Raw genomic sequence first — 22,360 nt, 5'->3', positions numbered from 1 at the left:
AGCATTTAGATTTAACATTTAGATTTAAATATAATATTTAGATTTAACATTTAACATTTAGATTTAAATATAATATTTAGATTTAACATTTAGATTTAGATTTAAATATAATATTTAGATTTAACATTTAACATTTAGATTTAAATCTAAATATTTAGATTTAACATTTAGATTTAGCATTTAGATTTAACATTTAGATTTAAATATAATATTTAGATTTAACATTTAGATTTAAATCTAAATATTTAGATTTAACATTTAGATTTAACATTTAGCATTTAGATTTAACATTTAGATTTAAATATAATATTTAGATTTAACATTTAACATTTAGATTTAAATATAATATTTAGATTTAACATTTAAATTTAACATTTAGATTTAGATTTAAATATAATATTTAGATTTAACTATAATATTTAGATTTAACATTTAACATTTAGATTTAAATATAATATTTAGATTTAACATTTAACATTTAGATTGAATATTTAACATTTAGATTTAACATTTAAAATTCTGTTTTAAATATGAAAAGTTACAAATATTTTACTAAATGTTGTAAAAAATGACTTGTTTTGAGCTAAATGTGTAAAAATGTTGCCGTTAATTTCAGCATGTTTCACTTTACAAACGGCGCCCCATATGTTCACGTCTAAGAATGTAACAATAGTGGTTTGCTGTTGAAAAGGCTTGGATTGCGGTGTAGTTGCTGTTAGTTTCGGTTTCTTAGATCATGTGCTGCCGTTGGGTCAGATCAGGCTTCAATGTTCGCCCAGTCCCCTCTCCATCAGGTGCACGCGCGTAAGAGCAAAACTGAAAATGAGTCCTTTTTAAAGACCAGAGACCTCTTTAATCCGAAAGGAGGATTTCAGATCACACCTACATTTTGGAGCATTAACAAACACACATATTCCGAGCAAACAGGACTGGAGTTCCTCCTAAAGCAACGGTCTGTGTCAAGCCGCCCATCACGGCCGGACTGGCCATCTGGCGTACGGGAGCTGTCATAAAGGACCACAGACAGTACAGGGCACTGGCCCAGTCCGCTCCTCCCTCCTTTTAACCGAGATGATCACATTTTACCTTTTAATCCGAGCTGCAGAGGACGAACCAAAGAAGCGCAAAGGAGCCGAAATGTTAATGAAGAAGGACGTGTGTCACAGCTCTTTCTTCTTTACTGGTTTATGGTCTCCTGTGAATAAACAGTATATCTCATAAAACCCTCAAAAGACTCTCCAGCAGCGTTTCTCCACTTTCACTTCACGGTGGGGTTGTGACACTGTGGATGAATCCCTGACAGCAGATCAGTTCTTTGGTTTCTCTCTTCCTTGTATACAAAATATATTAAATTGTGAACAAACGGAGTTAAATTCAGATCTAAACATTCATGTAAAGATGCAAAAAACCCAGATTTTTTTTTTTTACTGTTGATATTAGATTTCACTTTAAATTTTCATCAGCTTAGTTTTTTCTTCCGTTCAAATATGAAGTTGATTGGACTTCAATCAACCAAATGTTCGTTCGTCTGATTCCTCTTTCAGGTGTTTATTAAGGGGAAATAAATCCAGACCTACCTGGCCCTGTGTGGAAAACCTAAACCTATTAACTGGTTGTGCCACTCTCTGCAGCACCAATTCGTGGCTCCATTTCCCACAGAACAGCATGTTGGCTGATCCATGGCATGATCTTCCTTTGCTGAAATGTTATTTTTACGCCAGATGTAACAGGACACACCTTCCAAAAAGTTGAACTGTTGTCTGTCAGCCCACAGAGCATCTCGGGGGTCATCAGGATGACCTTTACGTTCCTGTTGCTCAGCAGTGGTTTTTATCTTGGGGCTCTGCCATGCAGGACACTTTTGTCCAGTTTCTTATGATGGAGCCGTGAACACTGACTTTAACTGAGGCCGGCAGTTCTGTGGATGTTGTTCTGGGGACTTTTTTGACCTCTTGGATGAGTCGATGCTGCGCGCTGTAATTTTGGTCAGCCAGCCAAAAAGTAAAAATAAAAAAAAAAGCTTTCCTAAATAAAGGTTTGTATGACTTTGGGTGGCAAGGAGGTTACGAAACGATCGATACGCAACCGTAAACCGCCTGTTATTTGGGACAAATTCATTACAACAGCACATGAAAAGAAGTCTGTGGACACCCCCAGTTTGAATCTCCACACAAAAAGGGCCATACGAGTTTGACCAGCAGCTGGTTTACACATTTAGCACCATCGGAAATATTCATTAGAATTTCAAGAACATTTTTAAATGTCTCGCAACTGAAGGAATTCTGCACCGAAGGCTGTTCAAGAACTCCAGCAAGCAGAGACGTCAGGCACAGGCTGGAGGACAATTATCCAAAACACATTAAAGTAAAGCTAAATGAGAGTTGTTGTTTTATATCGCACAAAAGTGACAAAGGCTGAAATTTGTTCTTAAAAACAGCTACTAATCAGAATCAGAGTAAAGCTGATCCATGAACGAAGTCGACACAGCAGGAAGATTTTTAAACTTTAATGTCAAGTTAAGATGGATGGCTGTGGAACATTGAAAACACTCATTTCAGTATAAACATATGCATTCCAGTGGCATTCAACAAGTCAGCACCAGCTGTCAGGAGTGTGGGTCAGCGTCTCAGCTTCAAGGCTTACTGAAGTCCGTTTGAGCTCAAGCAGTGACTTTGGAGCTGGTTCTGGGAGGGCTTGCTCTGCGCTACCTCGAGGCCCCGGGGTTGGGGTTAGAGGCTGGTAGTTTTCAAAAGTGTCCATGCTTACATCATTTATCTGACCGATACTGCAGCTGGCACGTACGGGGCAAATACTCTCCTCATGTCCAAATACAGGTGATCACCCACAGACCGCTCCGTCAGGTGCACGGGGTTAGCAGACGCTTCGGTTATTGAGCAGCTCACGAACTCTGTCCACTAGTGGCTTCGACACACTTGCATTTTGTTCAGTAGTACTGCTGTAACAGTGAGAATCACACTGATGTGTCAGAGAGATCTGAGCTCAACGTCTCAGGTGAGAAACAGGCGACACGGAGCCTCAGGAGGGTTTCCTGAAGAACCTTTGTTCAGCTGCCATCAGTCACAATGTGGACCTAATTTGTTCCAAACAACAAACTCCTTTGTTTGCTCTGAGTTTTTGGAGCTGTTCAATAAGTGAAGCCTGACGGTAACAAAGACGCCCGTCCTGCATCAGGACACTTTAGTCCATCGTTTGGATTTTCTACAGTTTATGTTGAGGTATAAAATGCTTTAATGGCGTGAACTGTAGGAAATATGTGGCGGTGGAAGATGTCGTCATTACAGCTAATTTATTAACCATCTGCACAATATATTTGCTGTCATCAGCGTTCATAAAGAAAAAGATTGGGATCTTCAAAAACCATCTATAAAATCTTACAACACGGCCTCACGATTACAGTAAATGGTGCCGAGTAAGCTCGAGTGTAAAGTCTCAGGATTATGTACAAACACCTGGCTAGATAAGAAGTCAAACCCTCGCCCACAAATAAACTTGACAATTTTTATTATTTGAAGAAAGTTATAAGCTTTGTTAAATTTTATACCGAGTTCTTTTATCGTTTCCTTTTAACATGAACCACACGAGAAAGACTCACAAGAATAAATGTCTAGAAAATGTTTAGCACGAGTGCACCGACTTGTTGGTTTTTCCTTTTTTTTGTTTTTTAAATATTTTAGAAGTTCATTATTAATGGCCTGCTTAAAGGCACTGCCACAATACAGGGGTGGAGGGAAAGCTACTGTCCATCACTCGCACAAGACAGTCCATTCTAGTGTCTAGTATATACGGGGAGGTGAGGGGTGGATGTAGGGCGCCGGCGGTCGGGGCTGCTATAGGTAAATCTCATAGAAATCGTCCAGCTCCTCATGAAACAAGTCCCACTCGTCCTCTGAATCAGTCACCTCGTCGTCGGTTCCCGCGGCGAGCAGCATGAGGAGCATGTCGCTCAGCTCGAACGTTACCATCTCCTCGTCCTCGTTGTCGAAGGAGTCGGTGCTTTCCCGCTCGTCGAGGATGTCCCACAGCGGCGTTCGCCTCGAGTTCTGAAAGGAACCGCAAGAAAACTAAAACGAAACACATTTGTGCTTTTAACCATGTGGACACAGTGTAGCCACGGTTTCCTATTTTTATTTCACGGCTGCTTCTAATGTTTCCTGCACCACCACTGTCGCCCGCCCGCCCGCCCGCCTGCCTTCCTTCCTTCACAGTAGTTGTAGCGTTCCCTCTACAACACACCTACTGCTCGTGCCCCACCTCCCCCACCCCCCTCACCCCACTCCCTTGCAGTGGGTGTCCAGAGCAGAAGATAAACACACTCTCCTGTCCGGCTATGATATGAAAGAGTTCAGAAAAAGTTACCCGGTTCCTGCTGTTGGATCCAGTCTGTCTTCGCTGAGGCTGAGCTTCCTCCAGCCGCCCGTCAGGAAAGGCGTGCTTGTAGAAGCAGTTTGAGCCAAAGGGGCACGTTCCACGACCCTCGTCAAAGTATCGGCATGGTTTACTTCTGGAGAAGGCAAAGAGGAAACCAGAGAATAAAGATGCCGTCTCGACAGCTCACACTAGGACAGCTAATCCTCGTGTGTTTCAGTTTCCGATCACGACTCCCCACACTGTGCGCTCACCATCCCACTGCTGTGTCTCTGATCACAGCTTCCTATTCAAAAATCTGCTTCTTCTTCCTGCAGGTTTTATAACTTGCTGTCGTCGGCCAGCTGCAGAGTTATAAAACCTGCCTTAAAGCTTCAGCTTCAGTCCTGCTCCTACTGCATTCTCGTTTAGTTTAGTCAAACTAAAGATGAACAACAACTCTGTGTCACCGTTTCCCACACTACACAATATGTTGTGTATACATGAGATGGTGCGACGCCTCGTTGCAGCAGCGATGCTCTTTAGTGAGTGTGGGTGTGTCATGCAAACCCTACCCCATGCCGTCTTTGTATTTCTGGATGAGTTTCTGCTTGTCGTCCTTATCTTCCACCCAGTACTCACTTGGGATGACAAAATTGGATGTGATTCGACACTCTGGACAAGACCTGCCCCAAAAAAGAAAAAGAAAGATTATTTTTGTTTTGACCCAGTCTCATTGTCTGACAATATAAAATGGCTTTAAGTGACTATTGTTGTGATTAATATTTATATAAATAAAATGGACCTGAATAAAGCACAGCAAGCATGCACTCACACTAGAACAGCTGGGGATCAAACCATCATCCTGTTGGTTCAGACAACCTGCTCCACCCTGAGAGCAGGGTTAGCAGCCACAGACCTCGGCTAGTGTCGCATTGAACGAGCTGATGTTTTCTTGACAGATCTGCGATGAACCTGATGTTTTCTATAAGCATCGTTTTGCCTATAGATATTTTTGCATTCCACTTTCTGCAGCTACATATTTAAAGAGCCTTTAAAGAGTGGACACTCGGGTGTGTGAGCTGGCTGTAGCTCAGGAGATGGAGCAGCTCATCTCGGTTTGATCCCTGGCTGCTGTCAAAAATCCTCACGCTCCCATCCTTGCTAGTATGAATGAGTGAACGAGGCAAGTTGTATAAATGCTTTGAGCGCTCAGGTAGAGGAGAAAAGCGCCTAAAGAACCCTTTACAAAGGCTGGAACTGTCCACCCTGACCAGCCGTGAAACAACAAGCTCTGATGTCCTGCAGACTCTTACTCCACACCCACAATGTCACTTCCACTTTGTCCACAACAGACTGAAGCACTTACTTGATGATTTTGCTCTCAAACTGCTTGGCACTCCTCCACTTGCGAATGCACTTCAGACAGTAGCAGTGGTTGCAGTTGGAGAGGATGCCAAAGCGGCGCTCGCTAAGGTTGACCTTCTCAAACACCACCTCCATGCACACGCCGCACATCATGTCCTTGCTGCGCTGGATGGCAAATGATATCTCCATGTCTTTCTCATGGGCTTCAATGCACGCCTACAACAGGGAATGACCTTCAGTAAGCTGAGGAATCAACACAGAGGCCTTCACTGCATGCAGAACATTTCTGGCTTTAATCAGCTTCTTGTAAGTTGGGCGGTGTTTTGTCAGACTGCATTCAGGCAGGAGTAACACAGAGGACGGGTTGAAGAATCTTAAAAAGAAATCCACGGCTGCATTTACACACACTCATGGGCACGAATGTGGAGGGGACCAACTGGAAACACAAGCTCACATACATATACGCCCACCTACAGTTAGTGAAATGTCCCCTTTGAAGCCCACCACAACCAGAGCTTATCTATGTTTTTACATGCCGCCATTTTTGGGAGCATTTCAAGCTACCGTACATCAATACAACCGTTATGTCCCAGATTTTAATAATATGTTTGCATTAAGCCCATAGTAACGACATAAATTGCAAAAAAAAAAGTGCAATAAACTACAAAAAAAAGGAAAATCTTTTTTTTGCACATATTTCTAGTTAGAGAAACGTCGGAGGGACGTCCCTCAAGACTGTTACGCAAAAAAGTCGCACAAAATAGTTTCCAAGCGCAGGAAATTTATTGCGAGTGTCTTCATAGTTTCATTTTTGGGATACACTAATTTTTATCAACTGCAGGAAAACAAACAAACAAAAAAACCCAAAAAACAAAACCAGCATAAAAAAAAAACCAAACTACGTTTCCCACGAAAAATGACACTTCCAGTTTCTGCAGGTAAGGGCAGACGTGTGATAGTTCGCGCTGACATTTATTCTAACGTAGGAAGTGCTACGAACAGCTGATCAGATCAGATGTTTCTGGATTATAATGTTTTTGTTGTTGTCAGCGCTTTTTACATGATTTTTGCAAAGCAGTTTGTGGAAGGAAACTGCGACCCGGGACAAGCTGAATCCATCTTACACAAGTACAACTGCTCCAGTTTCACATGCAAAAACAATAATAATAATAATAATAACAATAATAATAGCAGCCTATGTGGTTGCAATTCCACCAGGATTTTAAAATCGTTGCGTAAAATGGGGCGTGCACGCTCCGATGGCCTTAAAGGTTTAAGTAAGGTGCGTCTCAATGATGGTTTCCATCATCGAGTTTGTGCAATAAAACGATTGCAGAAAGACGGTGATGGAATTTGTGCACCACCAGCAGGCCGTGCTGTAACGGTTACCTTGGTATGCTCTGAGCGCTGAGTGTTGTCAGAGGGGTGGAGCACCTGGAGGCCACACATGTCACACACATCGCCATGGAGATAAGCACAGTTGATTCCATAGCGGCACTCTCCGACAGCAGCATACGGACAGAGCTGCTTCCTCAAATCTTCGTTGTCCAGCGCAGGATCACGGTCAAGCTCCTCAATGAGAGGGACTGTGCTCTCCACAGTCGCTGGCTCAGCTGCACACACACACACACACACACACACACACACACACACACACACACAACTGAAGTTCCTCTGCGTTTTCAGATGGAGCACAGCATCCTTAAAGTGGAGCATTTTGAGCTTCACATTCTTTGCATGTTCATAGTTGTTCCTGGAGCTCAACCCTCGCGGGCTGGCAGGCTGGGCGCCGCACACATTATTTGGGTTTAAATGTCAGGAAAACAAAACACCGATGTGACAGCATCTGTGCATAATTAAGTTGTTTCCCCCATAACAGCAAAAGCATCAGCATTAGTAGGCATCGTGATGTTATCAATCCTGACTGCTCACCACGTCCACAGTAGGGCTGTCCTGGAACAAACTCTGCAGCATTGACCCAGTCAGGCACCACTGGTCCAGGCGTCGGCCCACTGGGCTCAGGATCTGCTGGACTGGGCAGCGAGACGGAGGCGAGCGGCAGCGTCTGGGAGGCTGGCAGTTCCTCGTTCTTTACTGGTTTAGAGTGTTCAAACCTGAAGAACGACAACGTCACACCAGGACTGTTACAGTGTAGCAGTAAACAAACAACACATCGCTTCTTGTTACATTAATCAGAAGGTTGGTTCAGTCCTGGCTCCTCGTAGTAGGACAAGACTAAACTCCAACTTGTTTCTGATGCATCTAAGGGTAGAGCACCCACTCTGAGTCTGGGACAAGTCGCTGCCCCAAGTGGAGGAGCTTAATAACAATACACCAGGTTTAGTCATTCACATAATTACATTCAGGTGTTCCATCACTGGAGTCACAGGTGTATAAAATCAAGCAGCCAGGCCAGCAAACTGCTTCCACAGACATCTGTGAAAGAACGGGTCGCTTTCAGGAGCTCCGTGAATTCTAGCATGGTACCGTGATGGGAGGTCACCTGTGCAAGAGTCTAATCGGCAAGTTTCCTCATTACTACAGTGGTATTATTACCACGTGGACGCGATTGGGAATGACAGCAACTCAGCCACAAAGTGGTCAGTAGGGCTACAACTAAAATGATTTTGGTTGCCGACTAATCTGCCGATTTGTCTTTGATTAGTCAATGATTATTTTATTCTCTCTCATCTCCGCTTCCTGTGGACAAACCTGCTGTTCTAGGATCCAGTACCTCACCTGCTCCGCCCACCTGTGAGGATCAGCCTCTCGTCCCGAAGCAAATTAGATAATCATCCAGGAAACATCAATTTGAAAATAACCGAATGTATTTTAAATATTACTTAATGTGATAGTCAGAATAAAAAAAATATCAAGTTATACAAATTAAAGTGCTAGTAATATGAATAAAAAAGGTGCCAACAGGAACTAAAACGGCTTCTGTCCGAAAGTTTTTTCAGTCCAAAACAACAAGTTTCCAAAGTTCAGGAATCTCGATTGCAGTGGAGAAGCTCTGGAGGGAGGCTTGCTCTTATCTTTGATGTTCCCAGCTGCTGCTGATAAAGATTCTCTGTCATGACTTCAGCCATTTGAGAGCTGCATGAGCCTCTTTACAGGACAAACTCATCTAGAGCAGGGCGACCAAAAATATTTATCTCGATATACATTTGAAAATTTGCGATAACGATATAACTGATGATATAAGTGACACGAGACAAAATACTTTACAACTCCTGAACTTTATTAGTGCAAAAAAAAACAAACAATCAATGTATTTTCACTTAAACAAGCAGCTGTTTAAGTGCATTAAAGTTATGTAAAAAATTAACAGTGCAAATGCAAATTCCTTGCTGACAGAAATTGGCCGACATATCCTCAGCAAATCAAATCAGTTTTATTGTCACATCACATGTGCAGGTACACTGGTACAGCACATGTGAGTGAAATTCTTGTGTGCGAGCTTCACAAGCAACAGAGTTGTTTTACGTTATTGTATTTTGCACAAGCAAAATATAAGAATGGCTACATCTGAGACTAACAAATATATGTACAATATATAATAGTATATGCATTACTGGATGTGTATACTAAATGTGTTTTTCTACGTGTGTGTGTGTGTGTGTGTGTGTGTGTGTGTGTGTGTGTGTGTGTGTGTGTGTGTGCACATATTTTACAAATTAAATAGAGTAAACAATAAAATATATAAAATATACAGAGTTGAATATGTGCAAAACAAGTGGCATTTATATACAGTGTGGAGTGCATAATGTTGAAGTTCCAGTAGTGAAGCTGAGGTGTCTATGACGTGTTCAGCAGTCTGATGGCCTGGTGGAAGAAGCTGTCTCTCAGTCTGCTGGTACGGGACCGGATGCTGCAGAACCTCCTTCCTGATGGAAGCAGTCTGAACAGTTTATGGCTGGGGTGACTGGAGTCCTTGATGATCCTCCCCGCTTTCCTCAGGCACCGCTTCCTGTAGATGTCTTGGAGGGAGGGAAGCTCACCTCCAATTATCCGTTCAGAGCACCGCACTACTCTCTGAAGAGCTTTGCAGTTGTAGGCGGTGCTGTTGCCATACCAGGTGGTGATGTATCCAGTGAGGATGCTCTCAATGGCACAGTGATAGAAGGTCCTGAGGATGCGGGGGCTCATGCCGAATCTTTTCAGTCTCCTGAGAAAGAAGAGGCGCTGCTGCGCCTTCTTCACTGTTTTGTTTGTGTGTACTGACCACGTAAGATCCTCAGCCAGGTGTACGCCAAGGAACCGGAAGCTGCTCACTCTCTCCACAGCAGCGCCGTTGATGGTGATGGGGGTGTGTACTTCTCTGCACCTCCGGAAGTCCACTATCAACTCCTTTGTCTTTGCGACGTTGAGGGTGAGATGGTTGTCTTGACACCAGTGGGTCAGGGCGCTGACCTCCTCCCTGTAAGCCGTCTCATCACCGTTGGTGATAAGACCCACCACTGTAGTGTCGTCCGCAAACTTCACAATGATGTTGGAGCTGTTAGTGGCTGTGCAGTCGTAGGTGTAGAGTGAGTACAGGAGAGGGCTCAGTACACACCCCTGTGGAGCACCAGTGTTCAGTGTGATGGGGGATGAGGTGATGCTGCCCAGTCTGACCACCTGGCGTCTGTCAGACAGGAAGCTAAGGATCCAGCTGCAGAGGGAGCTGCTCAGTCCTAGATCCTGCAGTTTCCTGTCCAGCTTCGAGGGAACGATGGTATTGAATGCTGAGCTGTAATCTACAAACAGCATCCTCACATACGTGTCTCTCTTCTCCAGGTGTGACAGGGCAGTGTGTAGTGTCAGGGCTATGGCATCATCAGTGGACCTGTTGTGGCGGTATGCAAACTGTAGAGGGTCCAGTGAGTCGGGTAGTGCAGAGCAGATGAAGTCCCTGACCAGCTTCTCGAAGCATTTGCTTATGATGGGGGTCAGGGCTACAGGTCGCCAGTCGTTCAATGAGGAGATGGTGGAGGATTTGGGTACAGGGACGATGGTGGCCATTTTGAAGCAGGCTGGGACTACAGACAGAGAGAGGGAAAGGTTGAAGATGTGCGTGAACACTCCAGCCAGCTGAGCCGCGCATGACCTGAGGACGCGGCCGGGAATCCCGTCCGGACCAGTAGCTTTGCGTGCGTTCACCTTCCTGAAGCACTTCCGCACATCCTCCTCAGACACAGTGCGCGCACTGACGTCATCCGCGGTGCGCACACTGTCCGGTCTCATGGTGTTCGCTGTGTCGAATCTACCGTAGAATACGTTTAGATCCTCACACAGAGAGGCCGTGGTCTGCGGTGTGCTGGTTTTCCCTCTAAAGTCTGCGATCGTGTTTAGTCCCTGCCACATACTCCGAGGGTTGTCAAACTGTTGCTCCACCCTGTCCCTGTACTCACGTTTGGCTGCTTTGATCGTCTTCCGGAGTTGGCAATGTGCGTGTTTGTAGTCCGATGTGTTCGCGGAGGCAAAGGCGGTGTTCCGTGCCGCCAGTGCCGCGCGAACATCTCCGTTAATCCAGGGTTTTTGATTTGGGAAGGATTTGACTGTTCTGGATGGGACGACATCTTCCACGCATTTCCTGATAAATCCACAGACTGAGTCTGTGTACTCGTCGATGTCTTTAGCAGCCACGTGAAACATTTCCCAGTCCGCGTGATCAAAACAGTCCCGCAGCGCAGACTCCGATTGGTCCGTCCAACAGTGCACCGCCCTCCGGGTTGGAGCTTCCTGTTTCAGCTTCTGCCTGTAGGCGGGCAGGATCAGGATGGAGCGGTGATCTGATTGGCCGAATGGGGCACGAGGGAGGGCTTTGTATGCATCCCGGAAAGAGGTGTAGCAGTGGTCAAGTAGCCGGTCTCCACGGGTGTTAAAATGGATGTGTTGGTGGAGTTTGGGTGAGACTTTCTTCAGGTTTCCCTTATTAAAGTCTCCGGCTGTGATAAACGCTGCCTCTGGGTGTGCGGTTTCCTCGCTGCTGATCGCGCTGTACAGTTCCCTGAGTGCACGGTCAGTGTCGGCTTGTGGGGGAATGTAAACAGCCGTAATAATCACTGCTGTAAATTCCCTCGGTAGCCAGAATGGCCGGCACTTAATCATCAGGTACTCCAGGTCCGGTGAGCAGAAGGATTTGACCGGGTGCACGTTCGCATAATCACACCAGCTGTTGTTGATCATGAAACACACACCACCGCCTCTGCTTTTCCCAGTAAGATCCTGTGACCTGTCCGCGCGGTGCACGGAGAACCCCGGCAGTTGTATTGCGGAGTCCAGTACTTTGTCCGATAGCCAGGTTTCTGTGAGGCAGATCACGCAGCAGTCCCGCATCTCTCGCTGGAATGAGATCCGTGCCCGAAGCTCGCACAGCTTGTTCTCCAGAGACTGCACATTAGCCAGTAATAAACTGGGTAACGGTGGTCTGTAAGTGCGCCGTCTCAGTCGAACCAGAACGCAAGATCTTCTCCCTCTGCGTCGGCGTTTGCGGCCTCCAGGGCCAGAGAACAAAGAGGTCTCACGTGAGATGAATGGGGGGGTCTGCAAACGGAGGGTCCGTGTTGCAAAACTTGAACTCCGGAAAGTGATTGGAAAGTCCGTCTTTTATGTCCAGTAAGGTTTGTCGGTCGTACACAAGGAGACAAGTGCTGCTCGTGAAAAAATAAAGGAAAAGTAAAATTAAACACAAAAAACAGCTGTTGCTTGGGGGAGCTCGCGACGAGGCTGCCATGCATTATATGCATGTATGCCGTGTACATAAAATCGTTTCGAGGTCAGTAAACACAACCAGAGTTCATACATCATAAGGCACACGGGATTATAAGGGGCTCTGTCGACTTTCAGAAAAATCAAAGGATTGATTTTAAGTGCGCCGTATTTTCCAAACAACACGGTAATAACGACGGCCCGCTAGCATGCGCTACCAAAAATAGTGCTTTGTTGTGTATCTGACGGACGAAAGCTAAACCAGTTCCACACCAGTGAAGCTGCAGCATTTTTACAAACCAGTTCAGGTTCATCTGTTTCATTCAACGATCTGCTTTCGCTCTTCTCGTTCTGCGTCGCAGCCATGTGCGTATGAAAACAAAGGCACTGCACATGCGCGTTTTACCCATATTCTATCGTTATATTTCATTTTCTTGTCGTTGCCCAACGTTACACCGGTATTACCGTGAACGGGATGATATGGCCCAGCCCTAAACTCATCCATACGCCTGTGCTTCATACTAACAGAACAGAATAAGAAAAGACTGTTACTGATCACATCATGGTTTCTCAGACGGTGTAGTGTTCAATTAAACTGTCTAATAAGTAAACAGCTGATTTAATTAATGAAATACATAAATACTTCATTAATTTAAACCTTTTTTTGAAATTATTGATAAGGTTCCACCCACAGATTAACCTCCTAGCGTTAGCCCTGGTGGTAGGCCACATTTAAAAGGGGAATAAATAAATAAATAAATAAATAAATAAGCAGCGTCGGGGCACGCTGGGGCAAATAGGGTGCAGAGGTCACAAACCTCCTGCTGAGTCAGTCACTGCAGACCTCCAAACTTCTTATGGTCTTCAGATTAACCCAAGAACCGTGCGCAGAGAGTTTCATGATAGGGCGAGCAACAGCATCAAGTGCAATGCAGTGGTGTAAAACACGTGCTTCCACGTGTGGAGATGTGTTCTCCGCAGTGAGGAATGGTAAGGGGTTGTTTTTCAAGGTCCCTTAGTGACAGGAACTCTGGACAATGTCATGCTCCTAACTTTGCAGGAACAGTTTGGAGATGAGCCCTTTATGTTCCAACATGACTGTGCACGAAGAACGCTCCATAAAGACATGGATGAACGAGTTTGGTGCAGAAGAACTTGACTGGCCTGCACAGAAACCTGACCTCAACCCGATAAAACACTTTTGCAATGAATTATAAAGCGCAGACTGCGATCCAGGCCTTCTCGTCAAACATCGGTGTCTGACCTCGCTTCTGGAGAACAGTCAAAAATTGTTGCTGTTATGGTTGCAAAGGGAGGGCTGACATTAAAGCCTATAGATTAAGAACAGGATGTCAGTGAAGGAGACAAGTGAATCCTTTTGGCAGTATAGTTTATCTCATTCTCCCATCCTGGTCACACGTGGTGGGAGAATAGACTTGACAAACTGGGACTGTCTGCAGAAAACCCACAAAATTGGGTTTTATCTGCCGGACATGTTTGGCCCCTTATCTGAAGAATCACTGAAACTTGTTCACGCTGCTGCCCGCCTGCTACTCCATCAGCCATCAACAGGAGTAACAATGTTAGGATGCCGTCAACCTAGACACCCAAAATCATATTTTCTTCACAATAGAATATAGAAGAAATATCACATTTTAAATTGAGCAATGAACAGTAATAATTGTTTAAATTTGATGGCAGCAACACAGAATCAGACTCTTAGTGTCGTTGCAGCAGTAAAAGACTGACGAACCAAACTCAGGGGGAATTCTCTCAGTGCAAAAAACGAGCGTCAAATTAAGTTAACAAAAAGAAAAAAGTTAAACGGGCTGATTCTTGTACAGCACTTTACTCTCCAGGAGCTTCATACAACATCCCACACAAGCATTTTCTTCTATGCTTTAAGTGCTTTCTAGCTAACATTCACACTCTGATGGAGGCAACTTGGGGTTAATATCTAACAAAGGCTATTTGGCATATAGACTGGGGGAGCCAGGGATTGAACCACCAACCTTCCATCAGTAGATGACCTGCTCTACCTCCTTAGATGCAGTGGCAGCAGCTGGCTGGCAAACACACACAATTCTATTTTGCACTAGTCCCCATTAATGCAAACACCAACGGAGTAAACACTGTACATAAAAGGTTAAATTGGATATGATTGTCTTTAACTTAGCAGCATCCAGGATGGTGATGGCTGAGGGATAAGAGCTCTCATGAAGGATTTTATTCATGTTCTTGAGATAATCTGAGCTTTGTGGTTCTTTAACCTCCTGGCGTCCACATATGTGGACATCACATTTTGTGTTGTCTAGACCAAAACACTAAATTTTGCTCTGCAAGGGCCTGATGTGCACTTACATACTGCCACTGTTCTATCGAAGTTTTAAACGAATATGAGGCTCTCATTTTTCTTAGATACAAAAAAATCAGGTTTAAAAAAAAAAAAAAAAAAAAAAAAATCTGTTAATTCTTTGTTTTTACATTCATCGGGTCCCAATATGTCCAAATATCAAAGAGAAATTTAAAATGTATGCCATGGAAGAGCTCAGGTCTTAGGAGGTTAAGTAAAGGGAGCCAGCAGCCAGCTATGCACTGGGCGACATATGTAAGCCCGTGGAGCCCTTTCTCCTGTGCAGCTGGAGCTCCGTGCACAGAGACAGTAGGTATACTCTACTGTGCGCCCAAAGATTTGCCTCCCTGTAACATCATCTAGCCTTTGCAAGAGCAGCAGAGAGAGACTTCTACAGCGAGATCTAAAACTCTTCATTACATTATTGCTTCATTATAACTGGGACAGAGATCACATGGTAAACATGACTTTGAACGAAAGCAGCCAAATTTCAGGTAAGGCTATTTGTAAGCCTCACACACACTTTCCATTCCATAATTTGTTGGCGTTAAAACGTCCCTGTGGCTCTCCTTTTACCTGTGTTCAGAATTGCATAAACTCAGTCCTACCTGTGCCATCTCTGAACAACTGCATGCATCAGGTACAAATCGTGCACCGTGACTCAATGTGAGCTCAACATGGCATCATCGTGCTTTTCTGGTGCTTTCTTTAGTCATTTACTGAGTAAATCTTAATTACCAGCACATTTGCTGCTTTTGTTACTTTATGCATCTTTTTCTCCCCTTGATGGTTTTTTCTCCTTTCTGTTAGACTAGCTCAGAGCACAACCAGACTATTCCTAGACTGTGGAGTGTTGAATAAGTGGGGAGGGGAGGGTGCTGTGCTGAGGCAATGCATAAAGAAATGAGAGGAGGGAGCTGCAGCACAGTGAACCTGGGGAACCCAGCAACAGAGAGAAACAGAGACACAGAGATGGAGCATTATGCAATTGCCATGCAGGCTGCAGTGCACCCTGTCTGGCCCTGGGGGCCGCAGAAGAGAAAGCAGCAGAGAGACAGACACAGTGAAAGAACAAAACAGAGTGCATCACAATAGATAGAGCCCAGGGAATTCAACCTTAATAAACCCCCACAGCGAGAGTCTTTCTCTGGACTCTCAATGCAGGGTGCGAAGGCCTGTGGAGCCTCCAAAATAACGAGAGCACCTCCATGGTGCAGCTCAATCACAGGTATGGATGAATGTGACTTAACAACAACAACACACACAACAGTAACTCAGTACTACATAGCAACCTGAGGATTTCATAAAGGCAAAAACGCTATTAAAGAAAGATGCGAGTATGTGTGAAACCGCTGTGCCCCTGCTGCTGCTGGGGTCCTCACACTGACTCACCAGCTCAGAGGATCTAACTGGAGCAGACACTGGCTCTACGAGGCGGCTGGGAGCCTAATCCACTTTTCAAAAACACCTCTGCATATTTGAGCCTCGTTAGTATGTATACATGTTGTTGTTTATTAATATAATACAAACATGCTGTGTACTAAAACAAAGCAGGGCTGAAACAATCTTCATCTTGTTAACAAAGGTTTTGATCTGTACAACTGTATTTTCATTAAAACTGAGAAGAACAGAAGGAAAGTGCCTGGAAACATATTGTTGTACATTTTGTTTATATTTAGCTGCTCACCTCTTTCATTCTTTCTGCAGCAGTAACAATAAATAATAACTTATTCAATCTAAAGCAATCAGAACGCTGGGAATTGGAAAATTCACCATCTTCAATGGTCAATATAAATAATCGAATGCTTGTACGTACTTATGTATAAATAAAAAAATATTCACTAACATTTAAATTAAAACAGAACCGCCACAAGTCCTTCTACAAGATAAACTCCAAACAAGTCATACTCTGTCAGATTTTAATTAGATTTGTCCATGCATGTTCTGAAACTGTCATCCTACTAATCTGGGCCTCTGAAGGCAGAGTCCCACCGTGTAAAATACACAGCACGACCCAGGCAGTCATTTTAAATACAAGAGTTCATGCAGTAAAACAGCAGGTCCTCGTGTGTGATTCTGACCCACATAAAGCTGCCACACACACAGACCAACAACATGTTGACATTAAGGCGCAGTCTCGGGTGTCACATCTACTTGAGGGGGACACTTCTGAGAAGCCCTGCTAGCAAACCCGCTATGCTGCCACTTTTAGAAAGCAGCTCAGCTCTCAGCTGAAAACACGTTGCAGGGCCGCTGCGTCGCAGCACGAACATGCAAGCTCGGTTTCGCTCAGGTGCACATTCCTGCTCTGGTGTCAGTTCAGTCTTTACCTGCAACGGTCCCCAAACGCGCAGTTTCCCTTCTGAAAGAATTTGCAAATCATGCTGGCAGGTTTGCTGCTGGTCAGGTCATGGGAATAACGACAGTTCTCCCCTTCTTTGCACAGACCGTGCATGAAATATCTGGAAATACAAAAGGAAATCAAAGTTTACTTAACACATGAAACAGCGTGTTTCCTTTTAGAGCCCAATGTCAGCGTTAAAAAGCAGCCAGCCCGTCACTTGGATGTAGGCGAATCAAATGCGTGTCGATGTCATCTTGTACTTTCATACTCATAACGCCATCGCGGTCATGTTTAAGGGACCGCGGCGCTAGCTTGGTCCGGATGTGAACCTAGCAGATGATGTGACACCGAAAGGCAACAACTAGTTAAAGCCGCTGGTTTAAACGCAGATTAGTTTGTTGGTTTTAATGTGAAACTAGTGAGAACTGCTAGCTGAGACTAGCTTCAGAGCTTTCGTCGAGGGGCTGCTGTGTGACACTAGCTTTACAGTTCAGCGTTGCCGATCCGATTGTCGAAAGCGTAGCTAGCAGGACGGCGGCTAAACTAGCACAGCAGGCTGCTGTGTGACCACAACACAGCGAACATGACAACATTACAGCTAGCTCCGCGAACAGCTGAGCGGACCCTTGAAAGACATTCCCGTCAATCACTCATAAGCTGCCCTGGCAGCGTTATTCTGGCGTCAAACGGCACGGTGTGCGATCGCCGTCTGAATGTGCTAGTTCTATTGTCTTGTCCTACCTGCAGGTTACGTGTTTTGTCCAACCGCCTGTTACTGCTGAAGCCGCCGTTGACGCTGCTGCTGCCTCCGCCATTGCTGTTTATGTTGAGAAGCTACAGCCGGATGTTCCGGACAGTTTCGCTCGAGCTCGGCATCTTTCGACTGTGGACAATTTAAGCCGAAGTTCACCGAAAAACCGTCTCCGTGCAGACTGCCGTCCACTACGCGGCACCGTTGGCAGGTTAGATGTTCGACCTTATAAATAATCAGGATCAGTCGAAGCAGGCGTCATTTCTATTAATCAAGAAGATGAACCAGGCTCGCAAAGTTCCATCAAATATTTGTATCTGTCTCATAGCATTTAATTTAACTGCAAAAGTTTTAGAAGTTTTTTATTGAAAATTATGCAGAAAATTATGCAGTTTAATGTCTCATTGCCCTCTGAAATGAAAGCATGGTACAAACACGCAAAAAAAAAAGAAATCATGAAATCAACTTATGGACCAAAATATCTTCTAAGCTTTTGACTCATCAAAGTAGCCCCCTTTGGCAGATACCAGAATCGACACTCCACATCAGTTGGTGGCGCTAATGCACCATTTTGCTGTTTGCCAACCGCCAATAAACAATATAAAGAAGAAGAAACCTTATTAATCCCAGAGGGAAATTTAGTTGTCATAGCAGGAAATATACAACGAACATCAAGCGCTCACATAAAATGAGAGTAGAAACAGATTTATTGATAGATAAATAGATAAATATAGAGATATAGGTATGAATGTAAATATAAAAGGACAAATAAATGTTGTGGTGTACAAAGTGACAGGATGCACTGAGGTGTGATTCATTCTGTTCCACATGTGTGGACTGGTGGGAGGGTCATGGTCCATTGTTCACAGCAGATCTCACAGCTGAACACACCCGTGGCTCTTTCTACAACAGAAATCACCTTTGTCACAGCTCTCATGATCAAAATGCTCAGATTTCTTCATGTTGTCATGGTCTTTTTTAAACTTGGACATAGATGTAAATCATTTAGATGTTAACACAGCACAGCACGCCGCCACGACCGCCCAGCACACCGTGACAGTAGTAAAGGATAATAAACATCACTCTCCTCATATTCTGATTCTGTCTTCATTGTGTTTTAATAAAGAGAAATTTATTTTGCTGATTTGTGTTAATTTTGCCAGACAACTGAAAGTGTGTGGACTCATCACATAGCAGGACTCTAGAGTGCGACCAACTTGGTCACAAATGCCACCAAATTTTTCAATGGTGCGACCAAATGTTCGAGTGTAGTAAAAAAAAAAAAGAACTACGAAACTCTGAAAGTCTCCGTGTGGTGAACAGCAGACACACATTATGCCCCTATTGTGGTCTAAACCAATCAAAGATGGTCTCTGATTGGCCGTGGTCCAGTTGAAAGTGCAGGCAGATAGAGAGGTGAGGAGCTTGAATGAAGCCATATCGATTCATTAAATCCTGACTTTTAAATATAAATGTATTTGGCCAGAAACGGCAGAATCTCAGGTTAAAGCTCACAAAACTAACATTTGGGTGCCTCTAACTTTTGTGCTGGTGCACCAGTGCAACCGTAGCAAAAAGTTAGTCTAGAGCCCTGCAATGAACAGAGTAAGTGGTAAAGCATCACCCAGTTACAAGAATCAGATTCATTCATTCTTTTAAGGACATTCTTACCCTGTGAAACTTTATTCTTCATTTCCCTTTTCTCTACTTTCATTTTCTTGGAATTAGAGAAGAAGTGTTTTAAAAGTGTACAGTTACCATTAATGTGCTGTTCGTGAGTTTCTAGGTAATTTTTTGTAAGGTTGCAAGGCTAAGAAAAGTATCATTTTTAGCTGTGTTATTATGCAGTGTTTCTGACAATTCCACTTCTGTCACTGTAGAGAAGAATATATATATTTATATATACAATATATTTGTTTCAGCCATCCAATGAACAGAGACAGTTTAACACCAAACCTCTGCAGGTCGCTGCAAAAACACAACAGCTTGCATCAGGTTTCAGCTTTAAACTGCGCAGCAGCTTCATTTGCCCACACAGTTCTTTCTGTAGACCAACCGGATGTATTCACTGTCACTGTAAAGACTGTCAGTGGGAAGCTGGGCCTGAACAATTAAGCTCTCAGCCACAAACTACAAACAGCAGAGTTTCTATGTGACCGTGAGGTGAGACCGCCATAAGAGGAAAACTAAACCAACCACGGTGCGTCAGTGTAAACAACATTACTGAAGAAGAGATTTTCCTCTTCTCCAACTAGACAAATCTGGACTAAAAAAATCATAACAATCATAAAAATGTCTGTGGGGGGAAACTCCCACTAGGCTTGAATCTGGGACTCTCCACCATTTGAGCCTAGAACGGAAGAAGCTTCTCGGATGAGAGGGGAAACGTCTTCACGCAACTTAAAGACGCTTTTCTTTGCAAGCTCCTTTGACTACGATGACCTGGATGACTGAGAACCTTCACAGACAACAATCATAAAAATAGAAATCTTTGAAATGTCCATACCACTAATACAATCATCAACTTTTTTGGTGGTTTGAGAACATTTGATAATGCAGAAAACACAAAATACAGCTGAGGTTGATGGGAACAGCACGAGTCTGCATGCATTTGGCTACAAACCACTTCATAGGACAAATTAAGGATTTGGCTCAGTTTATTTTTATAGAGTCAATTCAAAACAGTCATTGCCTCGAGACATTTGATATGTGGAGGTGATACGCAGGACTAAAATACTGCTCACGTAAATGCAAAATGTGTCGTTGTGTCTAATAATTATGGACAAAATTACTCCTTAATTGTCAGGATCCGAACAGTACAGAGTACACAGGCGTTTAATACAAAAATATGAAAGATTATTAACGAAGCCAAAAACTTAAACTGGTAGACCAATAAAAGAGGTCGACTCAATAAACTAAACTCAAGATAACAACTAAGAAAACCTCAAACAAACATGACTGATCTGCGACACATGAGGGAACTTAAATACTGGCTTAGCTAAACCAAATGACACACAAGGAGGAAAAAAATGGCTGCGATATAACCAAACACCCCTGAGGCAGCGAAGCGCGTGGTTCAGTCCAAAGAGGCTGTCAGCAGCACTTCAGGCCAAAACCACACGTTTGCCAACCAGGAAGGAGAAGCCGAAGCCCGAGGTAACTCAAACAAAGAAAGCTGAACCAATACAACACAAAAGTGCTAATGTGTGTGTGCACCATGTAAACACTGTAAGGTGCAAAAACACATTTAATAATTAAACTGTATTAAGTTGCGACTGCAAAGTAAACTAAAGTGAAACAACTAATGGTGAGCTGTGGATTTTAACATGTGTGGCTCGCCACCACATTTATCCTAATTTAAGGAAGTGACATTGGAAACTCCCACACCATGCTATGATTACCCAAGGACACACTGAGTGTTTGGGGGAGGGGGGGGTCATCATATTTCCCAGAATTACAGGTTGAATTTTAAAACACTATAAATTACTTATAACAGATATTTTTATTATTTTTTATAACAGATAAGAAGCTGAGCTCACATGGTGTGCAATATGATGACAAAGGTGAAGCAACACGTGTCTGAAAACTTTATGTAACTTTATTGCATTGTTGCTCTGCTATTCTCAGCTGTTTCTATGAACGGTTTTCACAGTCAGTCAAATCTGCACCATATTCCAGTGAAAATGTACTCAGAGGGATTTTTAAGCAACAGAGTTTGATGACATGTTGCTTAGATCCCAGGTATCAGTGCACTGTAAACACACCTCAGCCCGTACAATGCAGATCTAAAGATAAAACAGAGTAAACAGAGCAGCTGGTCTTTCCTCCGTCTCACTCTTCGACTACGTCCACACCGGCCCGGATAGATTTGAAAACGGTGTTTGTGTCTGAAAACGCTCTGCGTCCACACTAGCGTTTCCAGTCGTTTTCACAGAGTTGTATTGGAACGGCCGAAACTTCACCCTTCACTGTTTGCAATTTTTATTGAACCACTAGCAGCAGCAATTAGACAGAATTCATTAATTAAGGGCATAAAATGCAAGAACGTGGAACATAAAATCAGCCTTTATGCGGATGATGTGTTACTTTTTCTCCAAAACTCACAAAATAGCATTTTTGCACCAACAAGGTGATTCTCAAAGTGCTGTTGGCCAAAAACTTGGTAGATCTCGGCGTGGTGTGCCGTTAATAAACTGGGGAAACAGGACAAGTAAACGTCTAAAGAAGAAGTGGAGGGCTTTAAAAAATATCTGCAGCATTTAAAAACTGTATCCACAAGAAATAGAAAAAAAACGGAAGAAGTGAAGAGTTAAAACATCTTAAAGAAGTCCAGTCACTTTCTCTCCAAGCTCCTTAGACTGTAATGTATGTACGGAGGTAGTCTATAGCTGTCTATGGCTGTTTGTACAGCACAGTGCTTTTCAGCCAGCAGTGTTGGGTATTTTGTCAAAATGTGAGGAATTGTAGATGCTGAGAAGTCAGATTT

The 22,360-nt window shown here is 43.7% G+C and overlaps 1 protein-coding gene across 1 annotated transcript; it reads right to left on the bottom strand.

The window, feature by feature from the left end:
- Positions 1–2,491: 2,491 nt before the first annotated feature.
- mkrn1 (makorin, ring finger protein, 1) lies at positions 2,492–18,018 on the bottom strand. The gene is made up of 8 exons (XM_085436357.1): positions 17,865–18,018; positions 17,110–17,241; positions 7,666–7,847; positions 7,123–7,346; positions 5,735–5,949; positions 4,941–5,051; positions 4,378–4,522; positions 2,492–4,061 (listed from the first exon to the last, which is right to left on the bottom strand). Exons 1-8 carry the CDS (start codon positions 17,936–17,938, stop codon positions 3,849–3,851), a joined length of 1,296 nt encoding a protein of 431 aa, XP_085292483.1. The 5' UTR covers positions 17,939–18,018; the 3' UTR covers positions 2,492–3,848.
- Between the last annotated feature and the right edge of the window lie 4,342 nt (positions 18,019–22,360).

This window comes from Copadichromis virginalis, linkage group LG17 (genome assembly GCF_057382275.1).
Source record: "Copadichromis virginalis isolate Kocher_CV1m ecotype Utaka linkage group LG17, C_Virginalis_male_GT1.1, whole genome shotgun sequence".
Lineage (NCBI taxonomy): Eukaryota > Metazoa > Chordata > Actinopteri > Cichliformes > Cichlidae > Copadichromis > Copadichromis virginalis.
Note: the sequence above shows the minus strand (reverse complement) of the source record. Positions and strands in the feature narration are given on the sequence as shown.

What these genes read in the sequence shown, in the direction of transcription:
- mkrn1 (XM_085436357.1), bottom strand. Translation starts at nt 17,938, where the DNA reads ATGGCGGAGGCAGCAGCAGCGTCAACGGCGGCTTCAGCAGTAACAGGC. An exon ending in AGCGCTCAGAGCATACCAAG is followed by an intron (nt 5,950 to 7,122) that starts GTAACCGTTACA and finishes TCCCTGTTGTAG; the next exon opens with GCGTGCATTGAAGCCCATGA. An exon ending in GATCCAACAGCAGGAACCGG is followed by an intron (nt 4,062 to 4,377) that starts GTAACTTTTTCT and finishes GGTTCCTTTCAG; the next exon opens with AACTCGAGGCGAACGCCGCT.